Source organism: Vulpes vulpes, chromosome 10 (assembly GCF_048418805.1).
Source record: "Vulpes vulpes isolate BD-2025 chromosome 10, VulVul3, whole genome shotgun sequence".
Taxonomy (NCBI): Eukaryota; Metazoa; Chordata; class Mammalia; order Carnivora; family Canidae; genus Vulpes; species Vulpes vulpes.
In genome coordinates this window covers 82,319,750-82,341,365 of record NC_132789.1, presented here as the reverse complement: position 1 = coordinate 82,341,365, position 21,616 = coordinate 82,319,750, and the positions used below count along the sequence as shown (strand labels likewise).

General features: G+C 39.6%; 1 protein-coding gene across 3 annotated transcripts in view; it reads left to right on the top strand.

Annotated features, from left to right (window-relative positions):
- The window catches only part of SLC10A7 (solute carrier family 10 member 7), a 241,172-nt gene that overhangs the window by 173,444 nt on the left and 46,112 nt on the right, over positions 1–21,616 (top strand). For 2 of the 3 annotated variants that reach the window (XR_011994971.1, XM_026018166.2), the window contains exon 7: positions 17,585–17,668. Coding sequence is in view for 2 of the 3 variants with exons in the window: in XM_026018166.2 (XP_025873951.1) it covers positions 17,585–17,668 (84 nt within the window). In the remaining variant the exon portion in view is untranslated. Of the gene's footprint in view, positions 1–11,669; positions 11,806–17,584; positions 17,669–21,616 lie in introns of those variants that run through there. The other variant, XM_072724783.1, reaches the window with a different exon arrangement.

The window sequence follows — 21,616 nt, the reverse complement described above, 5'->3', positions numbered from 1 at the left end:
TGTGAGGGACTTCATTTCTTACAAGCTGTGCAGGAAGTGGAGAGGGAGAGATGCCCTCCTAAACAGTTGGATTCTGCATCTTTCATGAAAGACATTACCTTCAAGTAATAAACCTCCGCTTCTCCATCCCATCTTGAAATGCTGGCTCCATGCTGACAAGGTTAAGAAGAGTCAAATCATCAGATCACTTCGCTCAGCATAACAAACCTAATTAATGTGGATGCTACCAATTCAGAATTCGCAGTGAGTTGCATTAATACAGTGAATATTGATTTGCATTCATTGGGAAGAAAAGTCTTCGTATGCGCCTAACTGCTCACTAGATGTGAGGAACTGGGATCACCCCCTCCTCCGTGTTCTCTCCGAGACCCTGGATCATGATTTCTGAGGGATAGCCACTCACAACAGGCACAGGATGTAGGCCCTTCTGAGGTCCCCACTTGCAGTGGGTCAGAAGACGGGTGGAAAACACAGCAAATGGCTCTGTAGTGCAGGTTTTCTCTGCTGCAGAAGAGTGACGTCTTGTACTCATGTGACTCTTCAGACAAGCTAGGGAGAAGCCACAGCCACAGCTATGGGGCTGAAACCTAGGATAGCACTTTTGAGTATCTCAGAGACTGGAATCTCTCAGACCCTGTTTCAGCTCATGACTGCAGAACCACACGAGTTCTTTTCTCCTTCTCCTGCCCATTTCCAGCCATAACAAGATATGTTCTCAGCTCGTTAACATTATGACATCACACCGTTGCAAGCTTTCCCCTATTCTTAGACCCGTAGGCTGGTAGCTTTAGTTGGTTCAACATTTTAAAATAATCAGAAAGGATGAATACCTACCATTTACATTGATGTGGATGGAACTGGAGGGTATTATGCTGAGTGAAATAAGTCAATTGGAGAACGATAATTATCATATGGTTTCATTCATTTGTGGAATATTAGAAATAGTGAAAGGGGACTCTAAGGGAAAGGAAGGAAACTGAGTGGGGAACCATTAGAGAGGAAGATAAACCATTAGAGACTCCTAACTCTGGGAAACAAAGGGGTTGCAGAAGGGGAGGTGGGTGGGGGGATGGGGTAACTGGGTGATGGGCATTAAGGAGGGCACGTGATATGATGAGCACTGGGGTGTTATACTATATGTTGGCAAATCGAATATAAATAAAATTTAAATAAATAAATAAATAAATAAATAAATAAATAAATAAATAAATAAATAATAGAGCTACAAGAGTGAAAGAGACCCCAAGACCCTCAACTTCAAAATTTAATGCTTCTCCTCTGAGCTAAGCTGTCTCAAGAGGTTCAATAACGTCATCACACGACATTAACAGACAAGTTTGTGTTACATAACCTTAAATCACATGCACAGTATAGAACACTTTTTGTCTATTAGGGTTGTCATGCATTCTACAAATAAAGGTCGTTGCTTAAACACTTGACTTACTGGGCTTCATTTACTGAGTAGGACAAATATCTGAGCGACTTAAATTGGAACACATTCTGTAAAAGATGTAATGTTTTCTTATCAGCACCCCCGTTATGGGTTGATTTGTGTCCTCCAAAAAAAAAAAATAGGTTGAAATTCTAACCCCTACTACATCGGAATGTGACCTTATTTAAAAATAGGATCATTGCTGTTATAATTATTTAAGATGAAGTTCTACTAGTGCAGGTTGGGTGCTTAATCCAATCCTAGTGTCCTAACAAGAAGAGGAGTCAGTCACAGAGGGAGAAATGGCAAGTCATGATGAGACAGGGAGTAGAGTGATGGCAGGTATCACAGCTGAAAGAGAGAAGGAGGGATTCTCCCCTATAAACTTCAGAGGGAGCACAGCCTTACTTGATTTCAGACTTAGAGCTTCCAGAACTGAGAAACAATCAATTTGTTTTTTAAGCCACCCAGTTTGTGGTATTTTGTTAAAGAAGATGAGGAAACATACAACCCTGGAAAATTGAATTGTTTCTTTAAAATCATATCTTGAAAATGGAAATTTCTAAATGTTCAGATGCAGTAGCTAGTAAAGGCCATGTTTACTGATGGAATTCTCAGGTCTCTGTATTCTTGACCTCTCCTCAGAATGTCCCCCTTCACCATCTTGCTCCAACTGAAACCTGTCCTCTGAGTCAAGTTTCTGCCGCAGGTGTCTTTCATATCACTGAGCGTTGAAGTGGGGCAAGCTGTCTTCCTTGCACCTCATTACCAATTCCAGATCATTTCCTGTGCCTTCCCTATAAAATATTCTCATTCCTTTAAAAGTTATGCCAATATGTGTATATCATATCACCTGCTACCCCTTCTTGCTGGAATTATCAGTAGAACTCTAGGTCACTCTCTGAGTCCAAAAAATGTTAGCACCTCCCCATTGTCTTCTTTTTTAATCATATACTTAGATTAATTCTTTATATTTTTCAGTATTCACATAATTTATCTTCCTAATACCCTGGCCTTTAAAGAGCCAAAGAGTCAAGAGCCTTCTTGACTCTTCTCCAGTAAGAATGCCTTCCACTTCATCTCAGCCAGTCACCCTTATAGACAGACACTTGACTTTATTACTACTGATAACAGCATCCTTTCATACTCCTTTTCATATGTCTTCTGTTACCAACAGCTCCTATCTTTGTGACCTATTCTTCAAACTTGCTAGAATGGCCAGTTTATTTTCCTTACCACCTTAACAAAGCCTCTAACCTACTCTACCCTCACGTCCCATCTTACCTAGTCAAGATCTTGTGGTGCATCATTATAATTATTGTATCGCATACACCATCAACAATTTTATTCATCTTTTGCTGCTTCATATTTGCATAGCAAAGTGCCAGCCCTGCTTAAATCCAACTCTGTACCTTCCTGCCTGTGTACCTGAACATGGCTGGAACACACACTACCATGCTGACTGGTCTCATTTGAAATTCATGACAATTAACTGTGCACCTAGTGATCCTACTACCATCCCCTAATTAATCCTCATTCTACTCTCTAGAGAACCATTTCATACTTTCTTCTTGCTTCTCAAATTTCTGATTCCTCTTCTCCTTTTTCATCTCATCTGATACAGAAGGGAAATTAGCCAATGAGGAAATTAGAAGCAATCAGAAATTTTATAAGATCTCACTTACCTGCATTTATATTCTTTGCCTTTTCTCCTGTTTCTTTGCCCTCATGTAAGGCCAGTCCCTCCTGTTGCGTTATCTCTTATTGCGAACTTACCAATATGATTCACACAGATTTCCCTCTTTCTCCTATATTATCGAATTTTCTGTCTCTGCTGAATCATTTCTATTAACATTGATGTATTCTGTAATATTACATATCTTAAAAATTAAATCTCACCTTATCCCACCTCCATGTCTGTCCTCTGTTTTATGGCAAAATTACTCAAAAAAGTTATTTAAACTTATTCATCATTCATTCAGTAATAAGTATTGAGTTCTTCCTATATGCCAGGCACTTTGCTGGGTGCCAAGGATATAGCAATGAGCAAAAAGGTACATCTTTGCTGTTGTGGAGTTTATACCAGTAGTAAGAAACAGCCAACAAATAAGTAAAAACATAATGTATAAGATGAGTGATACATACTAAAGAGAAAAATAAAATGAAGAAGGGGAATAAGAAATGCCAGAATGGGTTAGAGGAGTTAAAATGGCTCTTTTAAATAGGGCAGTCAGGGGTGGGACTCACTGAGAAAATGATGTTTGAACAAAGATCTAGAGGAGATAAGAGAGACTTCTGATGCCTTCTGATGGTAGAGTATTCCAGGTGGAAGGAATAGCAAGTGGAAAAGTCCTGAAAGTGTGTATGGTGTCCACAAGGAATAGTGAGCAGACCAGTGTGGCTAGAATGCAGTGAGCAAGGAAGAGAGTAAATAGAGTTGAAGTCACAGTCATAGCAGGGGCCAAATGATATAAGATCTTGAAGTCCTCTTTTAAGGAATTTGAACTTGAATTTGAGAGAGACAGGAAATCATTAAAAGAGTTTTGATAAGAGAATGGCATGTTCTGGCATACCTTTCCAAAGGATGATTCTGGATGCTGGGTTGAGAATAGCTTTTTGGAGATAATGATGGAGCCAGGAAGACCAATTAGAAAGCTAGTGCAATATCATAGCAAGAGATGGTTTAGCTTGGACCAAGGTGGTTGAGTAAATCTGGTGGGAAGTAGAACTTGAAAGAACTGCAATATTGAATTAAGGTTATGAGGGAACAGAAGAGACAAGGATGACTAAGTCTGTGTAACTGGAAGGATAGAGTTACCATTTACTAAGATAGAGAAGACCATAGGGTTGAGCAGGCTAAAGGAACTCATAAAGAGCTCAGTATTGCACATACTTGGATGAAGATGCCTTTGAGACATCCAAGTAGAAAAGTAAGCAGTTGACAATAGGAGGGGAAGAGGTCTGGATAAGAGATACACATTTGGGAGAGGTCAGCTTAGAAATGGATTAGAAATTAGAATGAGACTAGCAAGAGACAATAGAGAAGGAAAGATATTAGTGGACTGTGTTCTGGGGCATCCTAATATTAAGAACTCCACAAAGACTACCAAGGATATCCAGTTTGCTTAGTAAGAACACCAAGAGATTTTGGTGTCCTAGAAGCTAGCAGAGGATGTGTTTCAAAAGAGGAAATGGTCAACTACTTCAAATGGTGGTAATAGTTCAGATAAAATGAAGTCTGAGAATTGACCACTCATTTCAACAAATGGAAATCACTGGGGACCTAACAATAAGCTATTTCAGCAGAGTTGTGGAGGTAAATACCTGATTAAAGTTCCAGAATGAATGAAACAGAGTTAAAGACAGTGATAATCATTAATTCTTTGGAGGCATTCTGGTATAAAAGATGCAGAAGTGGGACAACAACAAAGTTAACATAGGATTTATTTTTAAGTGGGGAAAACTATTAGGGTATTTGTATTGATGGATTAATTGTTAGAGAAGAAACAATTCATACAGAAAAAAAGAAGGGAGGAGTTTTGGACCCTTGTCCTTGAATGGGAGAAAGAGGGTGAGCTTTAGATCACAAAGGGAGAGCATGGTCTCCTAAGCACAGATAGTTCATCCATAGTAATAGGAGGGAAGTATGGTATCAGGGCAAAGATGCAAGTAAATTGGTTCATGTAACTATAGGAGCTTGTGTAAGTTCTCTTAATATTGTTTATATTTTCCCAGTGAAATGACAAGTGAAGTTAAGGGTGGAGGACCAAAAAAGGCAAGGAGGTATAGAAGATTTGATGAGGCAAAGATATGAAATAGTTCTGTGGGAGAGTGAATGGATTGGGCAAAGAGTGAGATGCTCTAGCAGCACCAAGAACCATCCTGAGTCTTTGCACTTGGCACTAGCTCAGCCTGGATTTCCCTCTCAGATATCCACATGGCTCTCTCCTTCACTTTCATCTCTGGTCTCCAATAAAATGTCATTTTAGGAGAGAATCTTTTCCCAACTATTTTGTGTAGAACAACATACCCTCTATCCACCAATCTCTCCCCACCTACCATGCTCAGTTGTTCCTTTTAGCGTTTACTATCACATGGCATCTTAACCATTTGTTAGTCTGTTTATTATCTGTCTTCCCAACTAGAACATAAGCCTCACAGAAGAGCAGATACTTTGTCTGCTTTGATCACTGCTGTAACCCCAAAGGCCCAAAATAGTGCCTATCCATGGAAGCCACTCAAAAACATTTTTTGAATGGATGATTTGTAAAGGAAAATGTTTCTGTACTCAGAGCACTTCTGACACTAAATGTATGATGTTTCCACACCAAGCAATTCTCCACTTTTCTGCAGATGCCAAATGGGTGTCCTACAGTTTTAACACTGCACAGAGTTAGCATAGACCACACAGGGAAATGGCTCAATCCCACAAGACTGCCTCCCACTTCAAGCACCAACTGTAAGTAGTGGATTTCCAGGGTACCCACACTTCTCTCTGACTTGGCTTCAACTCAGGGGATCCCATGACCCCCTCCCCAGTTTGATAATTTGCTATTATGGCTCACAGAACCCAGGGAAACATTTACTTGCTATTACCAGATTATTATAAATGATATCATAAAGAATACAAATGAAAAGCCAGATGCAGAGGTACATAGGGCAAAGTCTAGAAAGGTCCCAAGTGCAGGATCATATGTCCCCAAGCAGCTTGGGGTGTACTAACCCCCTGCATGTGGATGCATTCACCAATAGAAGGCTCTGAACCCTCTGTGCCAGGAACTGCGGGCAAAATGCAAATATTGTAGTAAAAGATTTTCCTATCACCCCTATGACTCAGGAAGTTACAGGTGTTGGAAGCTCTGTGCCAGGATGTATATATTTCTTACTGTATGACATCTCAGATGGATGGATGAGTGAATGCATCTATCCGAAGAGTTGTGTTAGGACTACTTTTTGTTACATGCTCTAACTTCAGGCACACATTCCTATATTATGAAGCCACTTTGACGGGATTGGCTTCATTTTCCCTCACAGTCTGTGTGTATAAAGGTAGCATGGTATGGTGAGAAGGCATAACATTTTGGTTCAATTTGCAGCCAAAATGTTGTGTAACAGTGGATTTTCCTTAATCCTTCTCAGCTTCAGTTTTTTCCTCTGTAAAATGAGGATTATGATAAGATGAAATGAGTTAATTTATGTGAAAGCATGCTGTAAGCTATAAAGAATCACACAAGTGCTGATTATTTACATTTGACACTTTAGAAAGGAAAACAGAAAATAATTCCAGGAAGAATGTCATGATTCTGCAGAAATGCTTATCTGGGACGCAGCAATAGTCCAGCGAGCCGAGACCTAAATAATGAGCTGAGTCTTAAAATTTAAACCTGTAAGATTCCACAATCATTTATAGTCTATAATCTTATAATCTTACATGTAAATAAATCCAGTGTTCACCATGGCTGACAGTAAGAGCAGCAAAGCTTTTTTTTGAAATACCACCATTTGCTCCTAAGATTCGAAGTGATTTTAGATATACTACCTCAGTTTTCTTGATAATATACTGCTGATATTGGCAGGGGCAGAAATTATTGTCTTTATGTAATCAGTGGATATGCACCAGTCCATGGAGTTCTATCATAAGGATAAATTAACCCTTGTCCAGTTTTAAAAACTGCACTTATATGTTCATTACTTAGAATCCCATATTAGTTTTCCTTACGTTTTGTAAGGATGTTACAAGTGGTTACAAGTGGTTAGCATCCACTAGATTTGAAGTTCTACTAGGCCAGGAACCAGGCATGCCTTATTCATTACCTCATCTTCAATGCCAAATATTCAATAAATATTTGTTAGAAGGAGGGGAATAGGAAGGTGAGTGAATAGTGAATGATTAGAGTGGTTCAGAAGATAAATGGATGGTTAGGGCAGCCCGGGTGGCTCAGCTTCAGCCCAGGATGTGATCCTGGAGACCGGGGATGGAGTCCCGCGTTGGGCTCCCTGCATGGAGCCTGCTTCTCCCTCTGCCTGTGTCTCTGCCTCTCTCTCTCTCTTTCTCTCTCTCTCTCTCTTTCATAAATAAATAAATAGATAGAAGGTTGAGGTCTCATCCTGATGCATAAAATCTTACCTTGTGTTTGCTATGAAAAAGAATTTATAGTTTTTTTTTCAATAATATTAAGCAAAACATCCATTCTTTTATTCAGTGTTTGCCTACTGTGCACTGTGAATATTACAAAGATCAATCTCACATTGATCCTCCTCTCAAATAATTTATTTAATAGAGAAAATAGAATATATACATAGATAATTAAAATCTAAGCCAGAAATTATAAGTATCACAAGTATCAAAATATTTCAAAGGAGATTACTAAAATAAAAAATATTTCATTTAGTAGAGAGGGAGTGAGGTTATAAAGAATTTTGTACTGAAAGGAAACTTTTTTTCTTTTCTTTTTTTAAAGATTTTATTTGAGAGAGAGAGAGAGAGAGAGAACACAAGCAGGGAGGAGAGGCAGAGGGTAAGGGTCTGTTTCTCCCTTGCCCTCTGCCTGGGATGATGCAGGGCTCTATCACAGGACCATGGGATTATGACCTGAGCTGAAGGCAGGTCCAACTGAGCCACCCACATGTCCCTGAAACGAAACTTAATTTGAGGACAAAGAGAAGGTTAGATGGAAACTTCTGATATTTCTCAAAGGATCTCCTGCTTACTTCAGATTTTTTCACATGCATGGCTCTGATTCTGTTATGTCTAACAATCACTTAAAAATTTGCCATGTCTTTCCTTTCTTTGATGTGGTTGTTTACCAGCTATTATTCTAGGCCTTGTTCAGCAGGAAGTAATAGAGAATACTGAAGAGAGATTTTAAAGCTGGAACAGTGTAGTGTGGTAATTAAGATGAAGAGGAGAGTGCTGAGGTCAGCACTTAGGCCCTGAGGTCAGCCAGTTCAGGTTTGAAGTCCACGTGAACCATAGTGGGAGAGTCCAGCAGGCAGTATAGAGCTCTTGCTTCTGTGAAATCCTGTTCCCCTGAAGCCTCCTCAGCTGCTGCCCAACATCATCTTCCCAACTACATCTTGCTTACTCTGGGGAATGAAAGTAAACAATGTAAACTTCTTTCTTACTTCCTCTGAAAATTAAGACAAAGGGTGGGGATAACTGTGTTCATGCCACAGAACAAAGCCAATTCAAAGCAGCTGTGATCTATAGAAACTGTATATTAGAGATCACGTTCATGGTCTCAAATTCCAGGAGTCTGTAGACTACCAATGTATTTAAATAAGTATGTTTAGCAGGAGAAGGTTAGTGATACTTTGAGCTTGTGCCATTAAAATACAATAGATCAAGGCCTTGCTTCTACCCTAGCCATAAAGTCATTGAACATTGAGGCCTCTGGAAACATGCAGAGTCCAAACTTTGACCACTGCTGAAAGTCATGTCTTCAGAGTCATAGATCAGACCACCTTCATATGAGGGGATGATCACATCAATACCCTTAGGATATCTGATGAACATTTTCCTACATTCTTAACCATTAGGTAGCGTGTAAGCACCCCTTAAGTAAGTATCCTATCAATTGATTTTGTATGACTTGACTTCTTAGGAATCTGGCCTCTCTCTCTCTCTTTTTAAAGATTTTATTTGTTTATTTATTTCAGAGACAGAGAGCATGCGTTGGGGTTAGGGGCAGGGAACGTGATGTGGGGCTTCATCCCAGGACCCTGAGATCATGACGTGAGCTAAAGGCAGACGCTTAAACAACTGAGCCACCCAGGCGCCCCTCCAGTCTATCTTCAAGCAGATATTTATAAGGCATTATGATAATTGCACACATATATATATATACACACATGCACACGCACAAACATGGATGTATACTCACATGCATGCACACTAGGCTCTGTTTCTGAGCTAACTATATATGTTCCTTTGATGTGACTGTCTCTTCTGTTACTTTCCATTTCAATGGTTCTTAAATTCAAAAGGCTCGAATTTCACACCATATAAGAAACTGTATTTTTCAGGGAGGAGAGGGGGAAATAAGGGGAGAGATAGAATAATTTTTATCAAGTATCTATAATTTGTACTTCATACAAAATACCATTATTCCCTTTAGACATATTGTCCTCACTTTATATGAGAAAACTTCGATTCAAAGAAGGTTTGTAATTCATTGGAGGCTGTGCAACTAGTAAAGAACACAAGGCACTTTCAGCCAGGTTCTGCGTCCCCTTGAATGTTCCTTTGTAAGTTATGCTTTCAAAGAATGCCTCTTAGGAGACACAGTTTCTTTTAAGACAGACTACCAGCACTCAATTATTATTTCTTGAACATGGATATTTTAGGTAACGTAGGAAAGACAAAAGAGAAGGAGGCATAATTATTGCCTTGAAGAAACTTAAGGCTTCTTTGGGTAAACAAGAACCAAGAACTCAGGAGAAACTTAGAGGAAAAAATTAACTGCTAACCTCCACGGTTCCGACTACATGGTTCAAAAGTTCATGTAGGAGAGAGAGCCACGGTAGGGGAGACCGATCAGTGGCAGCTTTCGAGGCTACAATCATCATTAGTTTCCCTAGTAATTGGCCATCTGTGATAGAAAATTATTGCACTTTTAATCCCATCAATATAAACAGAAACAATGCATATAGCCATTAGTGTCATGTACAATACTCCGATTATTTTTTATAGTATGTTCCTAACGATGGTTGCATAATTGATGGTCACACATGTGGGTGATGCACAAATTGATCAAACATAAAGCACTTTAAGAGAAACTATCCATTTGATTGCCCCAGTTGCTTCACACTGAACCAGTATTTCCACCTTGTGCCCAAGAGTGTTCCTAAAGCGAGTGAAGACAAATCTCCTCCTCTTAAACCTGAGAGTAGCTTCTCTTTGGGCTGCATGTGTAAATCGCTTAGAAATGGTTCTTACACAGAATTTTGTAAAGCAAAATCATCTGTGGAGTCTTTTGTAAATGGTTGTACCAGGACTCCTCCTAGATCTACGGAACCATGATGGGCTAGGGGGAGCACCTCATAAGCAATTTTCAAATACTCCAGAAATTACATTGATAAACCTCTTCTCCCTTATCAGGATGGCAGACCCAGAGGGGCCAATGCCACTGCTTGTCTGGGCCTTCTCAAACTTAACTGAAGGGAGGCAGTAACATTGGATGAATTCAGCACTGTCCTAGTCAGGCTTTTCCCTTGGCCTTTGGTTTCCACCCCAACACCAGCTGCTGCTGCTGGTGCTCCCTGGGCAGATAGGGTCTGGCCACTCCCTGGCCAGGGTGAAAAGGACACCACTTCCTTCATGCCACTCTTGTCTTTAGGTCCCAAGCTTAGAGCACTCTTCTGGAGGAACTTAAATGTCTGCTCTTCTTAAGGGATTTTCTGGCAATAGTAGGCTCTTGGTTTCTGAACCAAACAGATCGACAAGACCAAATTCTGTGGTCAGGGAATTAGGAGCAAAGTTTGTTCCTAGATGCCTCTGAGTATCTCTCTCTCCAGCCCTCCAAGCCTTGGATCCCCCCCATAGCTTTTTCTCTCTGGGTTATGATAAGCCAATTTACAGTTTATCTGGGCACACTTCACCAAACATCCTGTGTGGTTTGAGTAACCAGAACTTACAATTGCACAGAATTTCCATCAGTTATTGGAAGATAATCTTATGTTTTAAATTAGCATATAACAAAAAGAAATGTTTTACATAATTTTTTTATCTTTGAAAATTAGCAAAAGCCTAGTTTATTCTTTACTTCTCAAAGAAAGAAAAATGCCATCTAGATATAAAAAGGCTCATTTCCTCTGCTAAGTATTTATCTTCCATACAGTAACCCAATTTTAGTTTTATACATGCAGCTGAATCGATAAGGCTGTTTAACAATCCTATTTTAATTTTGATAAAAATCGTAGTCATTTTTACATTGAGCCTGTCAGCTAGCGTACATTTAAGTCATTGATTTTGTGTAAGTAATCAATGTAGTTTGCATGTTTCCCTGTGAGAGAAGGGGCAGCAGGAATGAAAGAAAAGCTGAACTATAGTTTCTGGGGAAAGATGGAAATCTAGAAGGATTTGGGAGATTGGGGCCTGGGGACACTCTCCCTTATTCTGTCTGCATGCTTGTCTGTGACAGAAAGGAGACAGGTACTTATGAGTATGTCTGTGTAGGGGTACAAGAAAATTAGAGCCAATAGTTAAGTGAGCCCCCTTCTTTTTCCCTCTCCCCAGGGCTGGGCTCTGCAGACCATGACGAGAAGGTAGAAATTGGGCAGGAAGTGAACAAATCCTACTCTGTATCTGAAGCGGCTTCTTCCTGATTTTCTCACAGATGAGATTTACCATTCATCATTCTACAGTGTAAATTGTAAATATCTATTCTTATATTTTCCCTGAATATGGCACTAATGAAAGCAAAGACCAATCACCAAGGGTGAATTATTTAGTACAATAATGTTTTAATAGCTGAGAGGAAACACGAATAGTAGAGACGCCTGTGGCTAATGGATTTCCCTGGTAGGAGATAAAAGGCTGATTACACAGCAGAGCAAGTGAAGACCTGGTGCATTAATGACAATTTACAGGTCAGCTCACTTAGAGAAGTGATTTAAAACGCACCATCTGTTTTCTAACTGTAGGTTGATAACTATGATTTTACAGACAGTCAGTGTCTCCATCAAGAATTGTTACTTATTTGTCTGAGTCTTGGTTGGCCCCATAATATTTTACCCACTGGGCCCCCAGATTCTTTCCAAATCAGTTTGTAAATTGAATGGATTGATAACAGTCAATCCTGCTTCTATTCAGCCTTTCTCTGCCAGGTTAGAGAATTAAGTCCTAATGCCCTAAGACATCCATTGTGTGTGTTGGATTAACTCTTTCTGATCCATTTACTGCAGTACTAGCTAGGTACCATCCTTGACAGGGTTGAGAAAATAGTGACTCAAATAATTGCTCCTTTTCTGTGACTCAAATCTGGAACCCCAGTTGAGAAAGGCTGCATCATCAACTACTACTTATCAAGTTTCTCCCCACCCCTCCTCTTTCTTTCTCCTCCCTCTTCTTGCTTCTGCCTGCCTTCCAATTCTCCATCTCCTTGCAGATGCAGACACACACACACACACACACACACACACACACACACACACAAACACACACACACACACACCCTCTCTTTATTTCACATGGGCAAGAAAGGGGGAGCCCAGCTTTGGCTTCCATTCCTGCTGCCCTTCCCATTTCACTGCTCTGTACCTTTAGTAATTAATATGCAGCAGAGTGTAAGAATTAAGTATGACTGCTGGGGATCGACTTCCGGGTTTAGATCCTGGCTGTGTCACTCTCTAGCTGGTGACTTTGTCCAACTGTTCTGTGCCACTATTGCCATATATGAAAATACGGGTACTAGTAAGACCTACCTGAAAGGTTAAATTATTGACACACAGTAAGCATTTAGAGCAGTGTCTGGCACATAGAGATTGTACAATAAAAGCTGTCATTATTGCAATTATAGGAGATGGTTGGGAGGCCAGGCAACTGATCCTTTTCTGGGGTCTGTAAACTAAGTAGGGCTTTGTAACATAGCTTGTAGTTGGAAGGAGGAAGTAAAACATTGTCAGGCCTGTTTTTCTACCTATGTATTGTTGACATTCATTAATGGAACTCACAACTGTTGTTGAATACCTACAATATACGAATGAGTGATTCTCAAAGGGTGAATGAACCCTGGCTCAGCAGCATCAGCACCAATGGAGCCATATTAGAAATGCAAATTCTCAACATCCTCCCCATTCTTCCCTGAAGGTGGGGCCAAGCAATCTGTGATTTAAGCAGCCCTCCAGATGTTTCTGATAGTGCTAGAGCTTGAGAACCACTGCCCTAGCTGTAGAATGTAGTCAGTCTGCTGGGCACTGGGAATATAAAAATGAATGACCCTGTCCCTGGACCTTCTGGAACACAGTCTACTGACAGACAAATTTGCACACAAGAGCAACCAAGGATTCTGAGAGTAATGGTAGAAATGCAGAGCCACAAAAGAGGCCACATCTGTGCTACAGGAGGAAGGTTTGGAAAGAATTTCTAATGTGATAATTGAACTAACTCTTAGACAAAGACTACAACTTTTAAATATGGGAAGGTGTTCTGTAGAAAGGAGTACATGCACATGGTGATGGGTGGACATGCACACACACCTCAACTTTTTTTTTCAATCCTTAAAAAAAAAAAGTTGTTGTTGTTGATGGTGGTGGTGTTTTTTGAAAGAGAGCTTGAGAGGGAGAGAGAAAATCCCAGGCAGGCTCCACACTCAGCACAGAGCCCAGCTCACAGCTCCATCTCACCACCCTGAGATCATAACCTCAGCCAAAATCAAGAGTCAGACGGTCAACTAACTGAGACACTCAGGTGCCCCCGCACCTCAGCTTTTAAAAAACTCCTGGAGAGGAAGGGTTTTGAGTTGTGTTCACTGTTGGATTCCCAATGCCTAAAACATGCTCCTGGCTCACAGGAGGCACCAGTAACTATTTGAATGATTCAACACAAAGGTCCTAAATCTCCACATATTTAATTTTCACCGAAACATTTCTTATCAGCATGGTATTAAAACAAATTGGCAAACCTAATTGTGAGCTCTGTGCTTTAAAGCATTATATTCCTAAAAGAAATTAGCGAGTGGCCAGATTGTTCATTTAACACAGTGTATCCTAAAATATGGGTTGGCAGTATGAGACTGTCGCCTTTAAGTGTGCCAGGTAGCTCAGTGAAGCTCAGAGCAAGGCTTGATATATACTTATCCTGAACCTGCATATCTGTCCAAAGGTACAAATTATTGATGCTTCTTATAAACACTTTGGTCTTTACAATAGAAACCCTGACAGATTCTTCATTAAAATGTGAAGAACCAAATATCCCAAGCAGCATATTTCCTTCTGTTTTAGTTAAAATCAACTCTGCATACATACTCTGGTACTTTTCTGGTCATGCTCTCATATGTTAGTCTATGCCAGATGCTCGCTCTTCTTTCTTCTGGATGCCAGAGTGTACTTCATAGCATCAGAAACTTCCCCAAGGGTGTCTCTGCATCTTCACACTGACCACAGCGACAGGTCTGGTTGGTGATTCAAAAGAAAGGACTTATGCCAAATTAGACCTCAGAACTGAGATTTCCTTCCTTTCAGAGCCACTTCTAAGGGAACCATCCTGCGGGATTTCCTCCCCAGCATCACCATGTACGTTGTCTGGCTTCACGTACCCTGTTAATTACATCCCTGGCCAGCTTGCTCTGGCCTCTGATCTGACAAAGCAGGGAGGTCCTCCTCCAACCTGCGTTTCCAATCAAGTGGGCCAGAGATCATTGGTGTTTTAGAAGACAAAGGGACTTTGGAGATCACCCTTTCTATTTTCTTCTAGAAACACAAGCCTTCTAAACATTGAACATGCAATAAAATAAAATAAGATAAACAGAGAGGGAGGCAAACCATAAGAGATTCAACTCTAGGAAACAATCAGGGTTGCTGGAGGGGAGGTGGGGGATGGGGTAATTCAGTGATGGGAATTATGAAGGGCACTTGGTATAATGAGCTCTGGGTGTTATATGTAACTGATGAATCACCAAATTCTAGCTCTGAAACTAATAATACACTATATGTTGACTAAATTGAATTTAAATTAAAAATTGTAAAAAAACATTGAACATGCAAATGGTCTATTGTATGATAGGTAGAGAAGTTAAAAATGGATAAAAATGTTTAAAACCAAAGTTGACATTAATTTTCCTTTACTCCTCTTATCCCCAAATGCAATCTTTTAAATAGAATTGGGAATAAAAATAACTCCCAAACTAACTTAATAAATGATTTTTAAAATATACTTCAGGTTTGTATTTTTATAACTTTAGAAAAAAATAGGTATATGATTTTGAATAAGAGTTTGGCACTTTTTAGTACTTTATATTTACAAATTACTTCATTTGTTCATTGTGCACAGCTTTATTATCTGCAAATGTATTCTCTCTGCCAGGTATTGGGTTAAACATTGGGCTTACAGAGGGAATATAGCTTGATAGGGTTATTCATTAAAACATTTTAAAGACACATTGAGTAACAGTAGACTTGAGATAGAATGGGGAATATGTCAAATTACCCATGAGATTCCAGGCAAGAATTGACAGCTTTTACTTGAAGGTTATCACCCAGAATCCTACTACGTCTCTCCAAACATTGTGAACTTTATGGTTGAGCATTGAGTTGAATGTTTTTGAACTTGAAAATCTGTTCTTTAAATTTTATCTTTCTGTTCATCCAGTGTCTCATTTTCTCTGTAAAGTATGCATTTTTAAAATCTCGATCTTGGGATCCCTGGGTGGCGCAGCGGTTTGGCGCCTGCCTTTGGCCCAGGGCGCGATCCTGGAGACCCGGGATCGAATCCCATATCAGGCTCCCGGTGCATGGAGCCTGCTTCTCCCTCCGCCTGTGTCTCTGCCTCTCTCTCTCTCTGTGACTATCATAAATAAATTTAAAAAAAAAATTTAAAATCTCGATCTTATCTCAGGAGCATCTTTAGGGTTAATATTCGTGAAAAGAAATATATATTTGTTAAATGCCCTGTATTTCAAAGACACTGTTGCTCTAAAATAGGATTATTAGCTCTTAATATTTCGGCTTGGCATAAGAAGCAACATCTAACAGCCTTGTAACATTTAACACACCAGGAATCCTAGGTGTTCACGTTTCTGTTCACAGTTTCCCTTTTTCTGTTTGTCTTTCTTCCTCACTTTAGTTTATACTAATTATGGAGCAACAGGTTAGAGGCTACAGTTTTTATGGGTTAAGCTCACAGCCAGTGGTCAGTGCTGAAGTGAGTATTAAGTGAATGCAAACCTCTGCTGGGCAGGACATACATGCTTGGCATCTTGAGTGCATATAGATTGGGGCTAAGGATGGGGGCAGAATAAAAATATACCAAGGTGTAGAAAAGATTTTGGTAAGCTAGTTCATGCAGGAATTAGAAATCAGTGAAAACACTGATCCCACATCATTTCATTCAGAGCTGTTGACTTCATTTATCTAACTATTTCCTTTGTTTTATTTAACATTCAGTGCCCTTGGTGCCAACTATATCAAAGTCCTTCACAAAAAGTATCTTCCAAAAGGTATTTACCCAAGTTTAATTAAACTTGGTTAAATGCGAAAATTGAGGTTTCATCTGCAGGGGAAGGATGGAAATAAGTTCCAAGTTCCAGGGCGATCATTATTGCTGATTTGGGAGAACCTGGCTGCAAAAGGGACTCTTAAAAGAGATAAACAGCTATGAACCAGGCAACTGTTTGTCCAGAGAGGTTTGAAAAGCAGAAGGAGGTTTTGAAAGCTATTACCAAGTTAATAGGAAGCCTGCAATTCTTGGTGGTTGAGATTAACATGAGTGTGGGACTATGTTTATAGACAAACTACCTGTGCTACCAGCAGTAGAATCTTTACAAAGCTGAGATTGCAGTCGTTAGTGAAAATGAACCAAAAAATGAGGAGGGAGGAAAAAATAGGAATTATGAGTAGTGTCAAAACATACACATTTAGAAGAGATATATTGAAATTTTAACTTGGAAAATAATTTATGTTTCAGGAATTCTCATTTCCTAGGTTTTGTGTAAGAATAAATGTTAAAGGTATATGAGATTCATTGCTTTGTTTTGAAGGAGTAGAAAAGTTAGAAACTATTTCACTTGCATAAATAAAAATATGATCTTGAGAAGCGAATGATGAGACATCCTTGTTTGTTTTAGGGGTCTGCAGATAGGAGAAAGAGAAAAGAGTATGGGTGAAATATCACACCATATGATTATGAACAGTATGAACACAGAATAACTTTACTAGTCAGTAATGTAATTAATAATAAGCAATGTAAGTTAATTGCAAAACCATAGTCATAATTTTTCCTCAATGCTAGTTTCCCATAAAAATTATATGTTAAAGTACATAGTCTCTTTGGCACTAAATTTAGAAAATTAAAAGTAATTTCACTTGCTCTTTATATATAGCTACCAAATTTTTGGTGCCTGTGAGAGAATTCATTTATTGTGCCGTTTAATTAACAGCAATATTTGATAACTGATTCAAAGTAATTCTCACTCCTCTTATATTCTTGCCTTACAGCTTGGCTCGTCCTCTTCTGTGCCTTTCACATCTATTTTTTCTCAGCTTTTTATGACTGTTGTGGTTCCTCTCATTATTGGACAGGTAAGGTCTCCAATTTTATCTGCTCTTTTTTGTGTGTGAATGAAATTGCAAATTACGATATAATGTCAGGATAATTGAGAAAAAAGATAAGAGAAAGCGTTAAAACACACCAGGTTTCATCCATTACCCTGTTCCTACCTTTTTATTTTTTTATTTAATATCAACAGTGTGCTTTGCAGTTAGCTTTATATAGGGATGCCTGCACAGAATCTTGATTTTTTTAATTTATTATCTGTACTTCGTAGCCATGTAGCTAGCTTAAAAATACAAAGCAAATCATTTCCTTATTCTGCTCCTTCTGATAAAGTCTCTACATTCTGACTATTATTGGGAACAAGCATCTGGCTGGCTGGCTTCTTCATAAACCCCTTCAATAGCAATGATCATATTTGTAATCATGTAATTAATAAAATAAGCATTTAATTGTATTAGCTCTTAAAATTAGATCTTAGAAAATTTAGTTTCCTTTATCATTCTTACTGAATTAGACTAATAGGAGAAATTCTTATATTTAACTTCTTATAGCAAGTTAATAATAATTGAATAATAATGATTGAACTATAACATACAAATTTTAAAACACAGGAATGGAGCACAGAATTATACCGCTAAAATGAGTTCAGTCTTCGGAAAATAGTATATCTGGATGGTTAAGAGCACAGACATTGGTTAAAGAGCAACTAAACTCTAGTTCTTAGTTCTACCTTTTATTTGCTGTGAGACTTTGGGCAAGTCATTTAATCTCCTTAGCTCCAGGTTCATAATTTACCAAATTGTATAATAATAGCACCTATCTCAAAAAGCTGTTATGAGAATTAATTTAAATGTGGATGTATATAAAGTTTTTGTCATCACAGAGCCTGACACAGGTAAGTACTTTATATGTCTATCACTATCATTTTCAAATTCCCTGTAAATACTGAACTAGAAGCAACTCTTTGAAATATTAAATTTAAAAATGATGTCTATACACGTGATACATGTATATTTACACACTGTATTACACGTACATGTAATATTTACACACTGTCTTAGGCTTGGTTCTCTGGGAAAGAGTGTGAGACAGAGGTTTCCATACAGAAAGTTTCCTCAGGCAGTACCCTTGGGGTGAACACCTTTGGGAAAGTAAGAAAAGTGGGACAGGGAGGAGGTATAGGACAATGTAGTTCCAGCAAAGGCCTCTAGCAGCACTGACCCCTCAGAGTCATCCCTCCTAAGTCCAGAGTCTTATATGCTCTTGCACTGACCAGGCATTAGATACTGGCTTCTCTCCACTCCCTGTGAGAGGTCTGAGCTGGAGAGAGTCTGCTGGCTTAGTAGCAATTCCCAAAGAGGAATTCAACTGAGATCTTTGGGACAAACAACATGCTCTGCAAATGTGGGAATAAACACCTCCTTCTGGGTGGCACACCACAGCACCCACTACAGGCCTCAATTTTTTTAAAATTTTAATGTTATACTTAGAAAATGGACTAAATTTAGAGTAAGAAGGAAGGATTTAAAAGTACTCAAAGAATACATTTAATTAAATATAGAATGGTACTTGGAAAAATACTTCTCCTGCAGTGCTGTTCACATCACAAGGATTCTGGATAAATATTACGTCCCGTGCATCTCTGCCTAACCTCTTTGTCACCATCCTACACTCTTGCTTCCCCGACTTTTCTCAATTCCGGCCTAATTTTTCTGTTGAAAGTATCTTTCTATCTGCCCTTCCACCCCAACTCATTGTTCATGGGACTCTTTCATTTTTACCTTCTTTGAACCACCTAGCTGAACTTTGTTTCCTTGGTGGTTCTTTATTGTAGCATCTTGATTCCTTTCTTGGCCTTTGCCACAATATAGACCTTTTGTTTACTTGTTACCTGTTCATCTCTCCCATTAGACTGCAAGCTTCCTGAGTACAGGAACCATATCTGTTTTATTTGCCATTACATATCCAGATGAGAGGGCACCCAATGAATATGTATGGGTGAGTGAGGGAATGAATGGGTGAGTTCTATGATCAGTAAGGGAAATGCTGTCTTATAGAGGCATAACAGAACCTATTTGCCCTTCTCAGCTCTAGCCTTTCTCAGCTATGGATACTATTAAAAAACATATGGACAAAAAAATAATTTTGTCTACTCTCTCTCTCCCTCTATATATATATAGTTAGATAAATATTATATATTTAATATATATTATATATAGTTATGTGTATACTTAGTTACATATATAGTTATATAATTATATATAGTTATATAATTTATGTAATTAAGAATACATAATTTATGTATTTAAGAATATCCAGAAGCACCTGGTTGGTTCAGTCAGTTAAGTGTCTTGCCTTTGGCTCAGGTCACGATCCTGGAGTACAGGGATCAAGCCCTGCATCAGGCTCCCTGCTTAGCAGGGAGTCTGCTTCTCCCTCTACCCTGCCCCCCATGCTCTCTCTCTCTCAAATAAATAAATGAAATCTTTAAAAAAAAGAATAAGTATCCAGAGAGAATAATGAATTATTAGATTGCTCATCATTGTGTGCCCAGTAGTAATGTATTACAGTAAATTAAAAAATAGTAAAGATAGTCAAAAAGTAATGTATAGGTGGTTTAAAAAAATCCTTCCAGTACCAAAATCTTTTCAAAAGGGAAAAACAGGGATCCCTGGGTGGCGCAGCGGTTTGGCGCCTGCCTTTGGCCCAGGGCGCGATCCTGGAGACCCGGGATCGAATCTCACGTCGGGCTCCCGGTGCATGGAGCCTGCTTCTCCCTCTGCCTGTGTCTCTACCTCTCTCTCTCTCTCTCTCTCTCTCTGTGTGTGTGTGTGTGTGTGTGACTATCATAACAAAAAGAAAAAAAAGGGAAAAACATATTTGCATCTACCTGCCCACCTCTTGTATTCTAGTTTTAGGAATTAACAATCACACCCCCAGTGTGTGTCAAACCACCTCGCCTCCACTTTTTCTGTACATCCTTACTCCCTTACATCTAGGCGGTCACTGAATGCCTCCATTTCTGCCTCAGAACTCGTCCACATCTGGCATCTGTGACCTCATCCACCCTGCCGGAGAGGATGCCACCACTTCGTGATCTCTCGTGTAAATTACTGCACCTCCTGTCTCTCTTCTGTGAGCCTCTTCTAATTCCTAGCCAGTGCCTTCACTGCTTCCAGGACAGCCTTTCTAAAACATCCAGTTATCTTGTTCTTCTTAAAAACGCCCCCCTGGGCTCCCCTGTTGCCGGCTCCTTGTGTGGCGGCCCCACCCCGCCTCTGCAGTGTCACCTGGCCCTGTCCCTGCCGGCGCCGCCTGCCCAGGCCGAAGGCGCGCCACCCCTCGCTGGCCCCGCACCTCCAAGCCCGCCTCGCAGCCTAGGGTTCCTGCGAGACTTTTCCACCTGCAAACTCCTGCTTGTTCGCTAAGACTCAGTCAAAGATGGCAACTGGAGTGCAATCAGCCTGTTCTGACTCCCTCGATCTAGACCTAAATGCCAGTTCTCCCATGTACTTGATTCATAATATTCATCAGGAGCGCTTATAGTTGATCTGTGAGCTTCCTGGAAGCAGAGTCTATTAGTATATTTAACAGCGTACTCAATAGTGAGGTGTGAGCTGTATCAAAAGATTGGTTGAAAATGACTTCGAATTATCTTAATGGAGCCGCCCCCAGCAGCTATTTTACCTAGATCTCCAGGTTTAATAGAGAGAAACACATAATTGGTCTCATCTTGTTTCAAGTTTATGACCCCAAATTTAAATTGTCGCTTAACACTTCCTAGAAATCCTACTGTACTTCCTTGCAAGATTATTTCACCCTCTCTTGTGTTATCAGGTTTCTTTTACTTACCTTAATACTCTCCCACTTGCCCTTTACACTTGGGTCTCACTGACTTTGCTTCTGTTTTCTCAAACATGCCAGCTTTGATCCTGTCTTAAAAACGTTGCAGGGGCAGCCCAGGTGGCTCAGCG